This window comes from Hyla sarda, chromosome 4 (genome assembly GCF_029499605.1).
Source record: "Hyla sarda isolate aHylSar1 chromosome 4, aHylSar1.hap1, whole genome shotgun sequence".
In the NCBI taxonomy this organism is placed as follows: domain Eukaryota; kingdom Metazoa; phylum Chordata; class Amphibia; order Anura; family Hylidae; genus Hyla; species Hyla sarda.
This window is the reverse complement of record NC_079192.1, coordinates 120,988,403-121,005,030: the sequence shown is the minus strand read 5'-3', so window position 1 is coordinate 121,005,030 and position 16,628 is coordinate 120,988,403. Positions and strand designations below refer to the sequence as shown.

At 44.4% G+C, this 16,628-nt stretch overlaps 1 protein-coding gene across 3 annotated transcripts in view; it reads left to right on the top strand.

Moving 5' to 3' along the window:
• The window catches only part of FANCI (FA complementation group I), a 95,653-nt gene that overhangs the window by 24,482 nt on the left and 54,543 nt on the right, over positions 1–16,628 (top strand). For all 3 annotated transcript variants that reach the window (XM_056571927.1, XM_056571928.1, XM_056571926.1), the window contains exons 4-9: positions 6,068–6,198; positions 7,522–7,675; positions 12,766–12,823; positions 12,948–12,989; positions 14,383–14,506; positions 14,891–14,976. In XM_056571927.1, the coding sequence (XP_056427902.1) occupies positions 6,068–6,198; positions 7,522–7,675; positions 12,766–12,823; positions 12,948–12,989; positions 14,383–14,506; positions 14,891–14,976 (595 nt within the window). The remainder of the gene's footprint in view (positions 1–6,067; positions 6,199–7,521; positions 7,676–12,765; positions 12,824–12,947; positions 12,990–14,382; positions 14,507–14,890; positions 14,977–16,628) is intronic.

Here is a 16,628-nt window from a genome sequence, read left to right as displayed (position 1 = left end):
ATTTGTCACAAACTTCTCGGCTCGGCAGTTGCTGACTTTAGCCTGCATACATTTGTTCAGCTTTCAGGTGCTCCGGTGGGCTGGAAAAGGTGGATACAGTCCTAGGAGAGAGTCTCCAGCCCACCAGAGCACCTGTAAGCTGAACTAATTCATACAGGCTAAAGTCGGCAACTACCGAGCCGTGAGGTTCGTGACGAGTCGAATTACTGTAACTTCGCTCATCTCTAATAGTGGTAGATATCAGCTCTACACAGCTTTTGCAGAACATATGTTATTACATACAGTTACACGCAGTTACTCACAGGTGAAGTCTTTAATTGGAGTCATTCAGAGACTCATGTTTCTGCTCTGTCTGATGTACACATTCCTGGGTCAAACTCTGGATCTGCTTGATCCAGAAGTGTCGACCAGTTATGCGCACAGTCAGAGTCCCCAGATGTGGACCTGATTGCCCAAAGGCTTCACAGCCCACATTCTTTTGTCCCCTTACGGTCGCTTTGGGTGAAATAGATATACTGTGTGTATGCATTTTTGTGTATTAGATGGACGCTAGCCCATGCAATGGTCATCAACATTGGCTATACTTGTGACTGTAGGAGGCAGAGGATGGATATATCCTATGTATGCATTTTTAATTATTAGAACATGAGTGTATGGTGTGCGCCTTTACTGCCCCTTACATCTCTGGATTTTATACTTTTATAGAGCTACTGCAACTTTTTTCTTATTTTCTTTATTCTTCCTTTACTCGGTTTGCCCACTTGGCGGGAGATTTTTCAAAATCTGTCCAGAGGAAAAGTTGCCGAGTTGCCCATAGAAACCAATAAGATTGCTTCTTTCATTTGTTAAAAATGAAAGAAGCGATCTGATTAGTTGCTATGGGCAACTCAGCAACTTTTCCTTTGGACAGATTTTGATAAATCTCCCCCATGGTGTATACTTGGATGCGTCTGTACTGGGTATACTGAATGTATTGTTCCATAAACAAGCTTATTGGCTGTAGTGAAGAGCTGTGCTGTAGTGCACATAGCACAATGAAATGTGTAGGATGTATATATATATATTATTTGTGTGTTAGCCCTTGTGTGTTGATACTATCAGTTACTATACTGTACTATAGATACTAGGGATCGACCGATATTGATTTTGTAGGGCCGATACCGATAATCTGTGAACTTTGAGGCCGATAGACGATAACTTATACCGATATTCCGGTATAAGTTATTGGCGCTTTAAATCAATGAACTGCAGCGGCTTTTGCGGAACCAGAGACCACCGCCGCCACCCGTTTCTCTCCCCCTGCCTGTCCTGGGGTCCTCCCTAGTCCAACCACCACCGCCGCTGCCCCCCGCCTATCCTCTAGCCAGAGACCGCCACCGCCCGCTTCTCTCCCCCTGCCGGTCCTGAGACCAACCACGTCGCGTTGAGGACGTCACTCTTTATTGCGCAGCACACAGCAACAGCGCAGGACGCCGCAGGAGTCAGAAGTAGCTCGGACCCCGGGAACAGGTAATTAAAAAACTGGGGATGGGGGAGGCAATGGGGCAGCAGCGGTGGCGGTCTCTGGCCGGGGAGGCGGGGCGAGGGGGCAGTGCACTTTTAGCATATCGGCAAGGTAATTGCCGATACTGATAATGTCCAAAATCGTGAATATCGGCCGATAATATCTGCCAAACCGATAATCGGTCGATCCCTAATAGATACTATACTAGATTGGTGTAGTTTAGCGTCAACTTACATTGGAGAGTGATTAGTTCTGAATTGGACACAGGTCTGGTGCCTTGCTGTGGTTTTTGTTGACTATATCAGATTGTACTAGTCCCCTTTATACTAACTATACTATTACTTATCTAAGTCCTTATCTGTCTATTTACTACATACCAGATTCTTTCTTTATTAGTAAATCCTTACAGTTTAAGAAAAGTGACCAGGTTCTTGTGCGGGATCACCCTTGTTATGGATGCAATCTTGCTGTTCTCAAGATTGGATAAAGGAGAGAGAGGGACAGCTCAGGTTCTCCCCCCTACTAATAATCTACTAACCTTATAGCCCCTACATCCTACCTTGTGAGATTACCATAACACTGAGGCTATCTTTGTGTGAACTGGCTATTTCCTGTTGGAGTTCGTTTGTTCGTCCAAAGGATAGAGGATAAGATGTCTGATCCCGGGGGTACCGCCGCTGGGACCCCTACGATGTCTGTGCAGCACCCGGAATTAGTTTAGAACACTGGGTGTGGGCGGCGGGTTTGTGATGTCACGCCACGCTCCTCGTGATATCACGCCCCTCGTGACATCACACCACACCCCCTTGAAGTCTACTCCGCTGCCACACCCCCTCCCATAGACTTCCATTCAGGGGGCGTGATGTGACATCACAAGGGACGTGGGGTGATGGCACGACCCCGCCACCCTCTTCAAGCGTTCGGAACAAAATGTTCCGAACGCTGGGGCAGCGGAGTACCCCTTTAAACTACAAGTCCCATGATTACTTGTTTGTAAGTTTGAGGTGACTTTTCTCGCTCCCACACATCAGCCACGCCACCCTCGGAAACACATCTGGGATCCTTTCCACACAATAGACTAGGGATCGACCGATTATCGGTATGGCCGATATTATCGGCCGATAATCACGATTTTGGGCATTATCGGTATCGGCAATTATCTTACCGATAAGCCGATAATGCCCCGCACCCACCGCACCGTGACCGCCACCCCCTCGACCCGCCGCACCGCACCCCCGACCCACCGCACCGCGTCGCACCCCCCACCGTGATGCTAGGCGGTATACCGGTATGGATTTTTTCCCATACCGCTATACCGGTCGGGCCCCTCCCCCACCCTCCGAGTCAATAAAAAAATTTAACTTACCCGTAATGGGGGTGGTCCGGGCCATCCATCCTTCCTTCCTGTAGTGTCCGGGGGCGTTCCGGGTGGAGGGTGGTCCGGTCCGGGCTGTTCTTTTTCTCCCACGCCTTCTCCACTCCGGGCAGGCTCCGGCCTAGTACGCTGCATAGACGCCGCTACGCCGTGACGTCAGGTGCGTCGCTGCGCACGGGCGTCACTGCGCAGCGGCGTCTATGCAGCGTACTAGGCCGGAGCCTGCCCGGAGTGGAGAAGATGACCGCCGGAGAAGAAGGACAGCCCGGACCGGACCACCCTCCACCCGGAACGCCCCCGGACACTACATGAACGATGGATGGATGGCCTGGACCACCCTGACAGGTAGGGGAGAGAAGCGGGTGGTGGCGGCGGCGGCCTATGGCCCCGCAAAAGCCACTGCAGATCATTGATTTAAAGCGCCCGCTTTAAATCAATGATCTGCAGTGGTGTCGCAGGGGGTTAAATAGCCGATAACTTAAACCGGAATATCGGTATAAGTTATCGGCTATCGGCCCTAACCTGCACCGATTATCGGTATCGGCCCTAAAAAAAACGATATCGGTCGATCCCTACAATAGACCTGTGTTTTCGGACCAGGGTGCCTCCAGCGGTTGCAAATTCTTACAGAATTATATCCCACCCAGTGGACGCTCCACCCATTGAAGCAAAGGCAGGCTCCCTCTGAACACCTGACTAGTGATGTAATGTCTCGGGCCGCACTGCAACCTGGCAATAGCTGAGACGACACTCATTTTTTATGCCACAAAAGGATTGCAAGACCACCATCACACACAGGTACAGACACTACATTATGAACTACACTAACTTTACAGCCCCTGTAGCATAATCAAATAGAAAAGATCCCGGAATACCCTTTTAAGCTCCCATACATACCTAAGTAAGTCGAGTTATTAGGACCAGGAGGAGTAACTTTGGCAGACTCGCCCTTTTTAGGGCAAATACCCTGCTATGATAGGTGGGCATTTTCTTCTAGCACAGACATTTTAAGAATTGCTAGACATGTGGTTATTTGTAATTTATAACTTCTTTGTTACTGCAGTGCATTATTATTATCATTATTGATTGAAATATGCTTCTCTTAAATGACCAATAAAAGTTAAGTCTTAGATGGTGATAGTTTTCGATTTTTCTCCCTAATGTGTGAACTCAGCCTACTATATATCCTGATCCCATATGCGAGGGGTCTGGGAGCTAGTAAGAGCAAATTTTGTAGGTAATCATGTCATCCTGTAGTGCACAGAAAGTCAGAAACTAAGTCTGTAAACAAAATAAGGATCCCTGAGGCAAAATAAGGATCCCTCATCCAAGTCCTATGACATGCGCAATGGACTTTGGATAGGGAACCTTGCACTAAGTCCAATGACATGCGCGAACAATATGGCCGCGAGGAGTTATCGCGATAACCACGGTAGCTAGCTAATGATTTTAACCCACGGATAGGCAGTTTAATAGTAGCATGTATTAAGTCTGACACATAAGTGTACAGATACAGTACACCTAGCACCTATAAATAAGTGTCAGTTATAATAGAGAATCTAGGAGTGGCTACCCTCTCTTTTCCTCCCTGACCTATTGATACCGCTGATAATTTTGTCATTAGGGTATATATGTTTTCTCAATTTTAGTATTGGTATGAAATAAAGCATTCATTTTACGGGGGGTTTCTAGTAAGGGTTGTCGCCACAAGGGGGGGGTTGTTTATGAGAAACTAAGTCTGACATCCTGTCACTCCCATTATGCACAGACAGACTTGTAATCACATGAAGCAATATAGAGTAATGAAAAGCATAGTAGCAACTGGAATAAAACAAATGGCGCTGGTGTGTATGATGTGCATTGCATGGGCAAAAAACCCGGAGTGCTTCTTTAAGGTTGTGGCATTTTTTTTCGCCCACTAGCTTCAACAAGTACATCTGTCCCTTTCTGCAAGGGGTGCCGCATGCTCTCGATGCTCTCCATGCTAGTTCTCGATGCTCTCCATGCTAGTTCTCGATGCTCTCCATGCTAGTTCTCGATGCTCTCCATGCTAGTTCTCGATGCTCTCCATGCTAGTTCTCGATGCTCTCCATGCTAGTTCTCGATGCTCTCCATGCTAGTTCTCGATGCTCTCCATGCTAGTTCTCGATGCTCTCCATGCTAGTTCTCGATGCTCTCCATGCTACTTCTCGATGCTCTCCATGCTAGTTCTCGATGCTCTCCATGCTAGTTCTCGATGCTCTCCATGCTAGTTCTCGATGCTCTCCATGCTACTTCTCGATGCTCTCCATGCTAGTTCTCGATGCTCTCCATGCTAGTTCTCGATGCTCTCCATGCTAGTTCTCGATGCTCTCCATGCTAGTTCTCGATGCTCTCCATGCTAGTTCTCGATGCTCTCCATGCTAGTTCTCGATGCTCTCCATGCTAGTTCTCGATGCACTCCAGTCCTGCCCCTCTTCGTGATTGCATACTGACCTGAAAGGTCTTTTTCCTCGTAGTGATCACTTCCCTTGCGCTCTCCCCTACAAAACATATACATTATTATTATTATTTTTTTTTTTATAGAACAATAATAGAAAAGCATGTAAACATGGGTATTTTTTTGAATAGTTTTGACCCACAGAATAAAGTGGAGATGTCAGTTTAGCATAAAGTGCACTGTACAAAAACGACCCCCCCCCCCAACCCAAAGTTACTAAACTACTTTTTCTATTTCCCCCACAAATATTTTTTTTTGTTGTGCTGTACAATTTCTAATAAAATATGAGGTGACATTACAAAGAACAAGTGGTTGCCCAGAAAAACAAGCCCTCATGGGGCATTGTGGATGAAAAAATGTTATGCCTCTAAAAAAAAAGGCAAGAATGGAAAACGAAAATGCAAAAATGTTACTTTGCCGTGTCCTTTAAGGGGTAGTAAGTGTTCTTGTGTCCTTTGCTTCTACTGCTGCTGGCATACAGACTGGTTTAGCTTACTGTCTACAGTAGGGGTATAGACTGGTGGAAGGAGCTAGCTTGGTGTCGCTTCTTAGTGGAACCAGCCTATACCCATTGTGCCTTTTTTACCTTATGAATTCGGTGAGGAAAGGATTCTACAATTAGTTCTCACAAAATCCATTTTTCATATTTTTCATTCCTTCATAACATGGCAGACTGATATTTAACGTAAATTTCTTCTTATCTGTGCAGGGTCGCCGTGTTCTGAAGATGCATCGGTTGCCAGGAGAGTTGCTGTCTATAAGCACTGTATAGAACTCGTGGAGTCGGGGGATTTGCAGAGGGAGGTGGCTGTAGAGATTGTGGGCCTGTTAATGCTGGAGGTAACTTAATTTTAGATGCCTAAAATAATCATTTCATAAACATTTCATAGGCTTATAATGGGGTCACGGCACTGGATTTATGAGACGGGGAAAAGTTTGTTAGAGATCAGTCTCCCATCAAATGACAAAAGTGCATGGTTATCAAGGATTGGAGACTGAACACATCTGGATAATCCTTCATAAAGAAACTTGTCCTATCACAAAAAAAATGTGTACAATGTTTGTACTGAACAGCATGTTATTTTGCTTCGAAGTACAGTATTTTTCGTCATATAAGACGCTCCGGCATATAAGACTCACCCAATTTTAAAGCATAAAAATCTAGAAAATAAAGATTCTGAACCAAATACAATGTAGAGTATAGGACAGTGATCTTCAACCTGCGGACCTTCAGATGTTGCAAAACTACAACTCCCAGCATGCCCGGACAGCCAACGGCTGTCCGGGCATGCTGGGAGATGTAGTTTTGCAACATCTAGAGGTCCGCAGGTTGAAGACCACTGGTATAGGAGGTAATACTCACGTGTCCCCGCCGCTCCGGACCCGTCACCGCTGCCCTGGATGTCGACCTCCATCGCTGTTGCCGTGTCCCCGGGGTGTCCCCGCCGCTCCGGAACGTCTCTGCTGCCCAGTATCCTCGCTCTCCGTCGTCACTACGCATGTCGCTACGCACGCCGCTCCTATTGGACGTGCGCGACGACGTGATGACGATGGAGAGCGCCGGCCATGCAGGGGATCCCGACACGGAGCAGACACCGAGGAGGCAGGTAAGGTCCCTCCCGGTGTCCTGTAAGCTGTTCGGGATGCCGCAATTTCACCGCGGCGGTCCCGAACAGCCCGACTGAGCAGCTGGGTTAGTTTCACTTTAGCTTCAGACGCGGCGGTCAGCTTTGATCGCTGCGTCTGAAGGGTTAATACAGGGCATCACCGCTATCGGTGATGTCCTGTATTATCCGCGGGTCCCGGCCGTTGATGGCCGCAGGGACCGCCGGTTTTAATGTGTATTTGCCGTATAAGACGCACCAACTTTTCCCCCCAGTTTTAGGGAAGAAAAAGTGCGTCTTATACGGCGAAAGATACGGTATGTTGTAGGTTAGGTGACTAAACTAACAAATCTGGGACCTCTTTCTTGCACTGTTTACATAGGCCCATTACTGCAATAGCAGGTTCAGACATCATCAAGGGGCATGTCAACTCACAATAAAATACAATTACATGGGACATCTGTAAAATTATGTCTAGCAAATGTGTTCCACTGTGCAGACTGTCTAGCTAGTTTTGTTGGATATATTGTTATTATTTCCTGTGCATTTTACCGTTCAGGTTCATCAGTTGCCAGCACCTTCTCTTCTGGAATTGGCTAATCTGTTTCTTGATGCAGTGAAAACTGGAAATCTTTCAAATGGAAAATCATTGGAATTGTTCCCCAATGTGCTGAAAGCTCTGTCGTCTAAAGAAACCTTGGTCTATGGCAATGGTAATATAATGAACACTGTACTAATAACTGTTAATAAAGAATGCCAAATAAATTTACATATACTCAGAGTAGTGTCATGTGAAAAGGATTGCTAGAGATTCCGATGGTAATACATACAATGCATCTATATTTTTGCAGCATACTTGGATGCTATGTATCTGACTCCATTCCTGTCTAGAAGCACGTAATATTTTTAGAGGGGATCCGGTGCAATATACTTTACACAGTACTGAATATATAGTAAAAATCTTGGCATTCTTGGATGCTGTTTTAGGGTGTATTCACATGTTCTGTGTCCTGCGCTTATTTGAAGCTGGGTTTAGTAATTTTGTTCACATTGAAATCTTCAACAAAAATCTGAAATAAAATCTCTAGCTTTAAATCCTGCGCATTCAAAATGCAGCAGATCCTGTACATGTGAGTACACCCTTATAAGGGATTTTCTAAATTAGAAAGATCAGTTCTAAGAGTGAATATATGTTTAAAATTAATGGTGCATCGAAATGAAAATTGTTTTGCATGTTGTGCTATAGAGCAGTGATCTGCAATCTGTGACTTTGTAGCAGGTGTAGAAGCACAACTCCCAGCATGGCAGTTATAGTTCTGCAGAGCTGAACTACATATTGTAGATCACTGCTCTACACCCTGTTCCAAATTATTATGTAAATTTGTGTCACAAAGATTAAATATTTCGTTTTTCAGTTTAACTCATTGTCTCAGGACTTGATCACTGAAAACAATCTTGGACACCTGTGATAATTAGATGCCAGGGGAGCCCAATTTAAAGGAAATGTCCGGCGCAGACTTTTTCTATTCTGTCCTGCCCGGGCTGCAAAAAAAGACAAAACAAACTTTCACTTACATCCATCTGTTGCCCCAGAGCTCCGCAACAGCTGATCGGTTTACTTCCTACTTCCTTTAGCCCAATACATCACACATCGCTGTGGCCGGTGATAGGCTGAAGCGCCGTGTGACGTACCGGGCTAAAGGAAGCAGACAGCCTGGCCGACAGATCAGCTGTTGCGGAGCTCCGGGGCAAGATACGGAGGTAAGGAAAAGTTTGTTTTGTCTTTTTTTGCAGCCCGGACAGGACGGAATAGAAAAAGTCTGCACCGGACATCTCCTTTAAGGAAAAACTACTAAAGGTGTGTGTTCCACATTATTAAGCAGACACCATTTTCAAGCAATATGTTGAAGAAAAAGGATCTCTCTGCTGCTGAAAAGAGTGAAATAGTTCAATGCCTTGGACGAGGTATAAAAACATTAGATATTTCAGGAAAACCTAAGCGTGATCATCGCACTATTAAGAGATTTGTGGCTGATTCAGAGCACAGACAGGTTTGTGCAGATAAAGGCACATTGAGGAAGATTTCTGCCAGATCCATGCATCGGATCAAGAGAGCAGCTGCTAAAATACAATTACATAGCAGCAAACAGATATTTGAAGCTGCTGGTGTCTCTGGAGTCCCACGGACATGATGGTGGAGAGTCCTCCAGAGTCTTGCAACTGTGCATAAACCTTCTATTCGGCCACCACTAATCAGTTCTTACAAGCAGAAAAGGCTGCATTGGGCAGAAAAATACATGAAGACTAATTTTGAAACAGTCCTGTTAACTGATGAGTGCTGTGCAACCCTGGATGGTCCAGATGGATGGAGTAGTGGATGGTTGGTGGATGGCCACCCTGTTCCAACAAGGCTGTGATTACAGATGAGTGAAGTTACAGTGATTCGATTCGTCACAAGATTCTCGACTCGGCAGTTGCTGACTTTAGCCTGCATAAATTAGTTCAGCTTTCAGGTGCTCCGGTGGGCTGGAGACTCTCTCCTAGGACTGTATCCACCTTTTCCAGCCCACAGGAGCACCTGAAAGCTGAACTAATTTATGCAGGCTAAAGTCGGCAACTGCCGAGCCGAAAAGTTTGTGACAAATCGAATCACTGTAACTTCGCTCATCTCTAGCTGCGACATCAGCAAGGCGGTGGTGGAGTCATATTTTGGGACGGAATCATGGGAAGAGAGCTGGTCGGCCCCTTTAGGGTCCCCGAAGGTGTAAAGATGACCTCTGCAAAGTATGTGGAGTTCCTGACTGACCACTTTCTTCCCTGGTACAGAAGGAAGAACTATGCTTTCCGTAATAAAATTATCTTCATGGATGACAATGCACCATCTCGTGCTGAGAACCTTTGGAGCATCCTCAAGCAAAAAATCTGAGGGTGGGAGGCAGTTTACATCCAATCAGCAGCTGGGAGACTATTCTGACATCTTGCAAACAAATTCAAGCAGGAACTGTCCAAAAACTCACAAGTTCAATGGATGCAAGACTTGTGAAGCTGCTATCAAATAAGGGGTCCTATGTTAAAATGTAACGTGACCTGTTAAAATGTTGTTAAAAGTTTGATTGAAATGGCTTTTGATTTCAGTAAATATGCTGCAAACACAACAAATGACAATTTTCAGTTCTTTACCACCTATAAAGTGTTTTGAAACTTACTGTGTGTAATAATTTGGAACAGTGCATTGTAAGTTTTTAATGTTTAAAAAAAATCCTGTTATCATTAGGAGGTTTGTTCAATCAAATTTGAATTGTACTCTTAATAGTTTATAACATGAGAATTATGCTGCCTGTTATTTACATAAATTATTTAGGTAAATGAGAAAAATATAATTTGCATAATCATTTGGAATGGTGTATAGTAGGGTTCGACCGATATAGATTTTTTAGGGCCGATACCGTTAATCTGTCACCTTTCAAGCCGATAACTTAAACCGATATTCTGGTATAAGTTATCGGCTATTTCAACCCCCTCTGGCGGGGCAGAAGCCTCTGCAGATCAATGATTTAAAGCGGGTGCTTTAAGTCAATGAACTGCAGCGGCTTTTGCGGTGCCAGAGACCGCCACCCGCTTCTCTCCCCCTGCCTGTCCTGAGTCTAACCATCACAGTTGCCCCATCGCCTCCCCCCCATCCTCTGCCCACATACTGCCGCTGCCCCATTGCCTCCCCCCATCCTTTTGCCACATGTCGCTGCCCCATCGCCTCCCCCCCATCCTCTGCCTACATACCGCCGCCCCCCCCCCATCGCCTCCCACCATCCCCGGTGTTATAATTACCTGTTCCCGGGGGTCCGCGATCCTTCTGGCTCCGTCAGCGTCCTGCGCTGTCACTGTGCGCACGGACGGTGACGTCGCGTTGGGGACGTCACTCGTCATTACGCAGCGCACAGCAACAGCGCAGGAGCCAGAAGGATCGCGGACCCCCGGGAACAGGTAATTATAACACCGGGGATGGGGGGAGGCGATGGGGCAGCGGTGGCGGTATGTGGGCATAACATGGGGGAGGCAATGGGGCAGCGGTGGCGATGGTCGTCTCTGGACGGGGTGCCGGGTGGGGGACGGCCATTATCGGCAAGGTAATTGCCGATACCGATAATGTCCAAAATCTCGATTATCGGCCGATAATATCAGCCAAACCGATAATCTTTTGATCCCTAGTGTATAGCACAACATGCGTGGGTGTAGAGCAGTGTTTTCCAAACAATGTGCCTCCAGCTGTTGCAAAACTATAACTCTCATGCCTGGATATTTTATAGCGGTCTAGCATGCTGGGAGTTTTTTTTTTTTAAACACTTACAGGTAGAGTTTGCTTAGCCCTTTCCCAAGCAAGTGTGCTTTTCAAGGGTTAGGTACCTAACGAATGTGTGGATTGTGGAGTTCTGGTTCTATTGGTTATGTCTGCCGCCCAGCCTCAGCGTGGTGTCAGGCACTTCCACATCGTTTGGCACTTCTGCCGCAAATCTCATTCTCTTTCCTCCGCGGACCTCCTCTTTCTTCTGCAGCACGTCTCATCCTTTTTTCTCCATCGGCCTCCTCTTCCCTTGTACACCGCCTGCCCCTCCTTCTGCCATGATCCGGTAAGCCATGCCTCTTTGGTAGCTATGCCCACCCATACTTCAGCTGATAATTTTTCGGATGAAATTTCAGTGCATCCCTATTTAAAATTATGACACACATTACACCATGCTTTGGAGCTGCAATACAGATTATGTGCATGAGGTTTTATAGAGTTGCATGTGGATTTGCTTATCTTGGTCTCTTTGTTTCATCAGTTATAATCGCTAGTAATGTTTTAGAGCAGTGGTATCCAACCTGGGGACCTCCAGATGTTGCTAAACTACAATTCCCAGCATGCCCGGACAGCCAACGGCTGTCCGGGCATGCTGGGAATTGTAGTTTTGCAACAACTGGAGGTCCGCAGGTTGAAGACCACTGTTTCACAGGGTAGTATTACAGGGGTAGAAAAGTAGATTGATGGTTGTTTATATACCTTATCACTTGACATTGATTTTTATGCGAGCAGGGCTACTGGAACGATCACTGGTTTGTTTGTTTTTTGTGGGCCTTTACTTCTTTGTAAATTTTTTGGCAACAGTACATCCCCTATTAGGCAAAGTTTCCACGTTTTCTCCTCCCTTATGGATCCACTTCTGACTTTGGCTCAAAAACTGCAGTGGAAATATAGCCTTAGGGAATTCCACAGTGTGAATGGATCTCGCAGAGACCCGTTCACACTAATGTTTAGTTCACACCGCGGAATTCCGCTCGCAGAGTTCCGCTCGTGGAATTCTGCGGGAATTCCGTAGTGTGAACGCACCCTTACTGTGACCAGCCAACAAACCAGTGTTTGCCTGTATTTTGGCTGATGACTAAGCCTATTACAAGGGCAGTATTGGTTTGTTTGAATTATTATTACCCTTGGTCTTTAGAGTGGGAGCATTTTCAATAAAAAAATGTCTGAAAGAAGTTTTCCATTATTCTGTACAAAATAACATTTTTGTAAAATGTTCATAGTTTAATGCATTGCATACTCCAAAAAAAAAAGCAATTTCAGAAAAACTACAAATGCAGGAGGGAAAACTTTTGTGGACTACATATGATGGTTTTGACTTCAATGAATAAATATGATATTTTAGATGTTAAAAATGTTATTTCTATAATTTGATTGATAACTGGCAACCAGGTGTCCTTAACACTTTTCATATACTTGATGAAACTTAACAAATGTGTGTTTTTTTTGTTTTTTTCTGCTAAGGTGAGTTAACAGGAGAAGAATGCAAGAAGCAGATTATAAACAGCCTGTGTTCTAGCAGGTATGTGGCATTTTCATTGCTTGCTGTTTAAAGTACATTTTCTAGTAAAGTCAAACAGATATGTTTTTCTGACTGAAGAGAACCGCAGAACATAAAGTTACTTTTGTTTTGTTGACTCTTTCAGGTGGGATCCAAAATGTGTCATTTTTCTTACATCAATGTTTAGGTAAGATTACAAATACACTTCACCTTTTCCATAACTTTTTTTTAAAGAAAAACAGTAGAGACTTTTCACAATAATTTATTTTCATTTGTGTGAAGTCATTGGATTTTATTAACCTTTCTATTTAAAAAAGTGTCTTCCTCAATATGTGCCTTTCTGTGTCCCTCAACTGCAAAAACTGTCTGGTGTCAAACAAGTAGATCTGTCATATTAGTAAATCTCCCTTTGCTGTGCTAAAACACCATACTAGCAGAAATATTCAGCAGAAAGAAATAATTCCTTGCTTCTTGTCAGCTCTGTGAATCTGTTACTTTGTGTTTGTTAGGGATAAGCTGCCTTTGAAAGTTACAGGGCTACATCCTTACCAACCAGACTGGCAGACATGGCTCATTTGTTCAGCCAAGTAAGGCTGGGTTCACACTACGTTTTCTCCCGTATGTCACCGTATGCGCTCCCGTATGTCATTCATTTCAATGAGCCGACCGGAGTGAAACGCTCGGTCCGGTCGGCTCATTTTTGCGCTGTATGCGCTTTTACAACCGGACCTAAAACCGTGGTTGACCACAGTTTTGAAATTGAAATGAATGACATTGAAATGAATGACATACGGGAGCGCATACGGTGACATACGGGAGCGCGAGCTTTTAGCTCCCCCCTGCCGTATGCGCTCCCGTATGGGAGAAAACGTAGTGTGAACCCAGCCTAAGACTGTGTTCACACCTGAGTTGTGGCTTCTGTTTTAAATGAAACGTCAATGCTCTATTAGCTCAATTATCCAACGGAGACCACTGGAACCCATCATCCTGTCTCAACTGAAAAAAAAGGATTTAATGCTGAACTATTTTTAACATCAGCTATAATGAAATCATCGACAGAGGGTCCAAATCATGAATCTAAATCTGATGTGAACACAGTCTAACTCAAGTCCTTAAGCATGTTGTATTAGGCTTTAGTATTAACACATTTCATTTTATTAGTGACCTTATAAATATAGTAGAGGCTGTCCAACATGACAACTTTTTATAAAACCATGTGCTTCTTTCATTGTCTACTTCTAACACTGCCAAAACCATGATGGAGTATGATAGAGATGTCTGACCTTGTTTGGTAATTCATAGCTCCTGTGAACAAGGTATATCTTGCGATGAAAAAGGTATAACTACCGAAATGCGTCAGCCAATATTATCATGCTCCGTATAGGTTTTATCAGCGTTTGCTGTGGACAGTAAAGGAATCACCTGGTTTTACAAGAAGTCATGGTTTTGGAGATTCATTCCTATGTCTTCATGGTTGCGCTGATACTCCCAAAGGCTCTGTGCATGTCATATATCTGCATTGTGGTGAGCTGAGTGGCCTTGTGGTTGATGAGCTATTTTATAACTATATCTCTTTTCAGAGATGTTGCACTTAATACAGAAGAACTTCAGTTTGTTGTGGAGAAAGTTTTAAGACTGTTGTCAAAGGTAGACCTCCAAGAAATGCCTCCTCTGGTTTACCAGTTGCTGCTACTATCTGCAAAGGTAAAGTCATGCTGCATGAACGCCATTGGTGGTAAATGTAGTATAGTTCTGTATACAACATTTTGATGCCAGTGTGACTGTTCTTGGAGACAAGTGGTCCTCTACCATTGTTCCAAAGTTCCAAATTTGTCTTGGTCATGTGATCCAGTTATCAGCTCTGTGTATTGTAACATACCTTTCATGTATGTCCTTCACATAACCAGGGCAGATTCTTATGTACTGTAAGGTTTTACTTAATTCCAGATATTAATAACTTATATTAAGAAATTTATATTGGAAATTGTATAACATTTTGCCATGTGAAGAATACAATTTATTTACACAGGGTATAACTTTGTTTAGAATGGATTTAGAAGATGTTACTTGTGTTTAATCTCATCACAGGGCAGTAAGAAGAACATTCTAGAAGGAGTCATCAGTGTCTTTAATGATCTGGACCACCAGTTAATGACAGAAGAAAAGAATGCAGAGTAATTACAACTAAATACTAAAGTGATTTGTATTAGGACTTTGAGCCAAACATCCAAAGTGGTCTTTTATGGGTGGTCATCGACCGTACAGCAAACATCTTGTTTCTAGTCCCCAGCAAGGTTCCCCATTGTATCCCTGGTCCTTGGCATGACTCCTAACTCATTTCTGGTCTTCTGCATGTATCCTCTCTTATTCTAAATTGTCATTCATGGCTATACTCTCATTCCTATTCCCATGCTTGGCTTCCCATCACATTCCTGGTCCCCGGCATGGATGCCCTCTGATTCTAAGTTTCCATTCATAACTACACTCTCATTTATGGTACCCTGTATAGATTCTCTCATTCCCAGTCCCATGCATGGCTCCCCATCTCATTTCTGGTCCATATCATGGTTCTTTCCTAATTTCTGCTCTTTTTTATGATTACTCTACTAATTTCTAGTCCCCAGAATGGCTAACTCTCTCATTCCTGTTTTACAGATGTGACCCCCCCCCCTTCTCATTTGTAGTCTCCAGCTTGGTTCTATTGCCTGATGCAGCATGACCTAACCCTTCTATGACAGCTGCTTTCCTCCTCCATCTTCTCATATGATGCTCAATCGTGCTAGAAATGGTCCTTTTTCTACTTTCTCAGCTCCATTGATGCTGTATGTTGCAGTCAGCATCTATTCCTTGATGTCACTTGCAAGTCTTTTCTTCCTTGCTCTAGTCTGGTGATGTGTGGAGGTGCAGAGCTGCATCTAGATTATTCGAATTGCTTATAACTACAATAATTTGCTCAAAAAAAGTGTTTTTGGTTGGGTTAAGGGGGTCTTAAAAATCTTCAGAATAAGGAAAACATGTGCTTACTGTGTGAGCTCTATTGGCCAGTGTGAAAACTGGATATATACCTTTCACTAGAAGGCAAAAGCTTCCTTCATACAGGGATGTGGAAATCCCATCGCCCGACGCCTGGGACATGTAGTTCCGGGTGCTGGGCAGGTGAATTTAGCCCTGTATCGAGCAAGCAGGCTCCCCCCCCCTTTTTTTTTTTTATAATGCCGGTGTGAGGTGCAGGAGCAGATGCAGACTTGCATGGGACATAAGTCTGCACCTCCCACCGATGCTCTGGGTGTATGGAGCATGCTCCTGACTCGAGCCCGCTCCATACTCGGCGGCCCCCGGCTATTAACCCTTTTTAGATCACCGCTGTCAAAGTTGACAGCAGTGTCTAAAGTGATCTATTAACCATCCCTGGTGGTCTAGCGGGGTGGATAGCCCCCCCCCCCCCCCCCCCCCGGCAGCACAATCGAGAGGGGCGATCCCCTGTGGAGGTAGCCGGAGGTCTTACCTCTGCTTTCATGGCTGCCCCCATAGATCTGCATTTGATTGAGCCTGCCAGGCTCAACCAAATGAACACAGATCAATGGAGTTCAATAGAACTGCATTAATCTGTATGAGTAATCTAAATGATTCCTCCTAAAAAAGTGTTAAAATATAAAATAAAAAGTTTAATAAAAGTTTAAAAACACCCATTAACCCCTTACATATTAAAAGTTCATATCACGCCCCTTTTCCATATAAAAATATGTAAGCATAATAAAAATAAACATATTTGGTATTGGCACGTGCGTAATTGACCGAACTATTAAAAAAATAACATTTTATATCC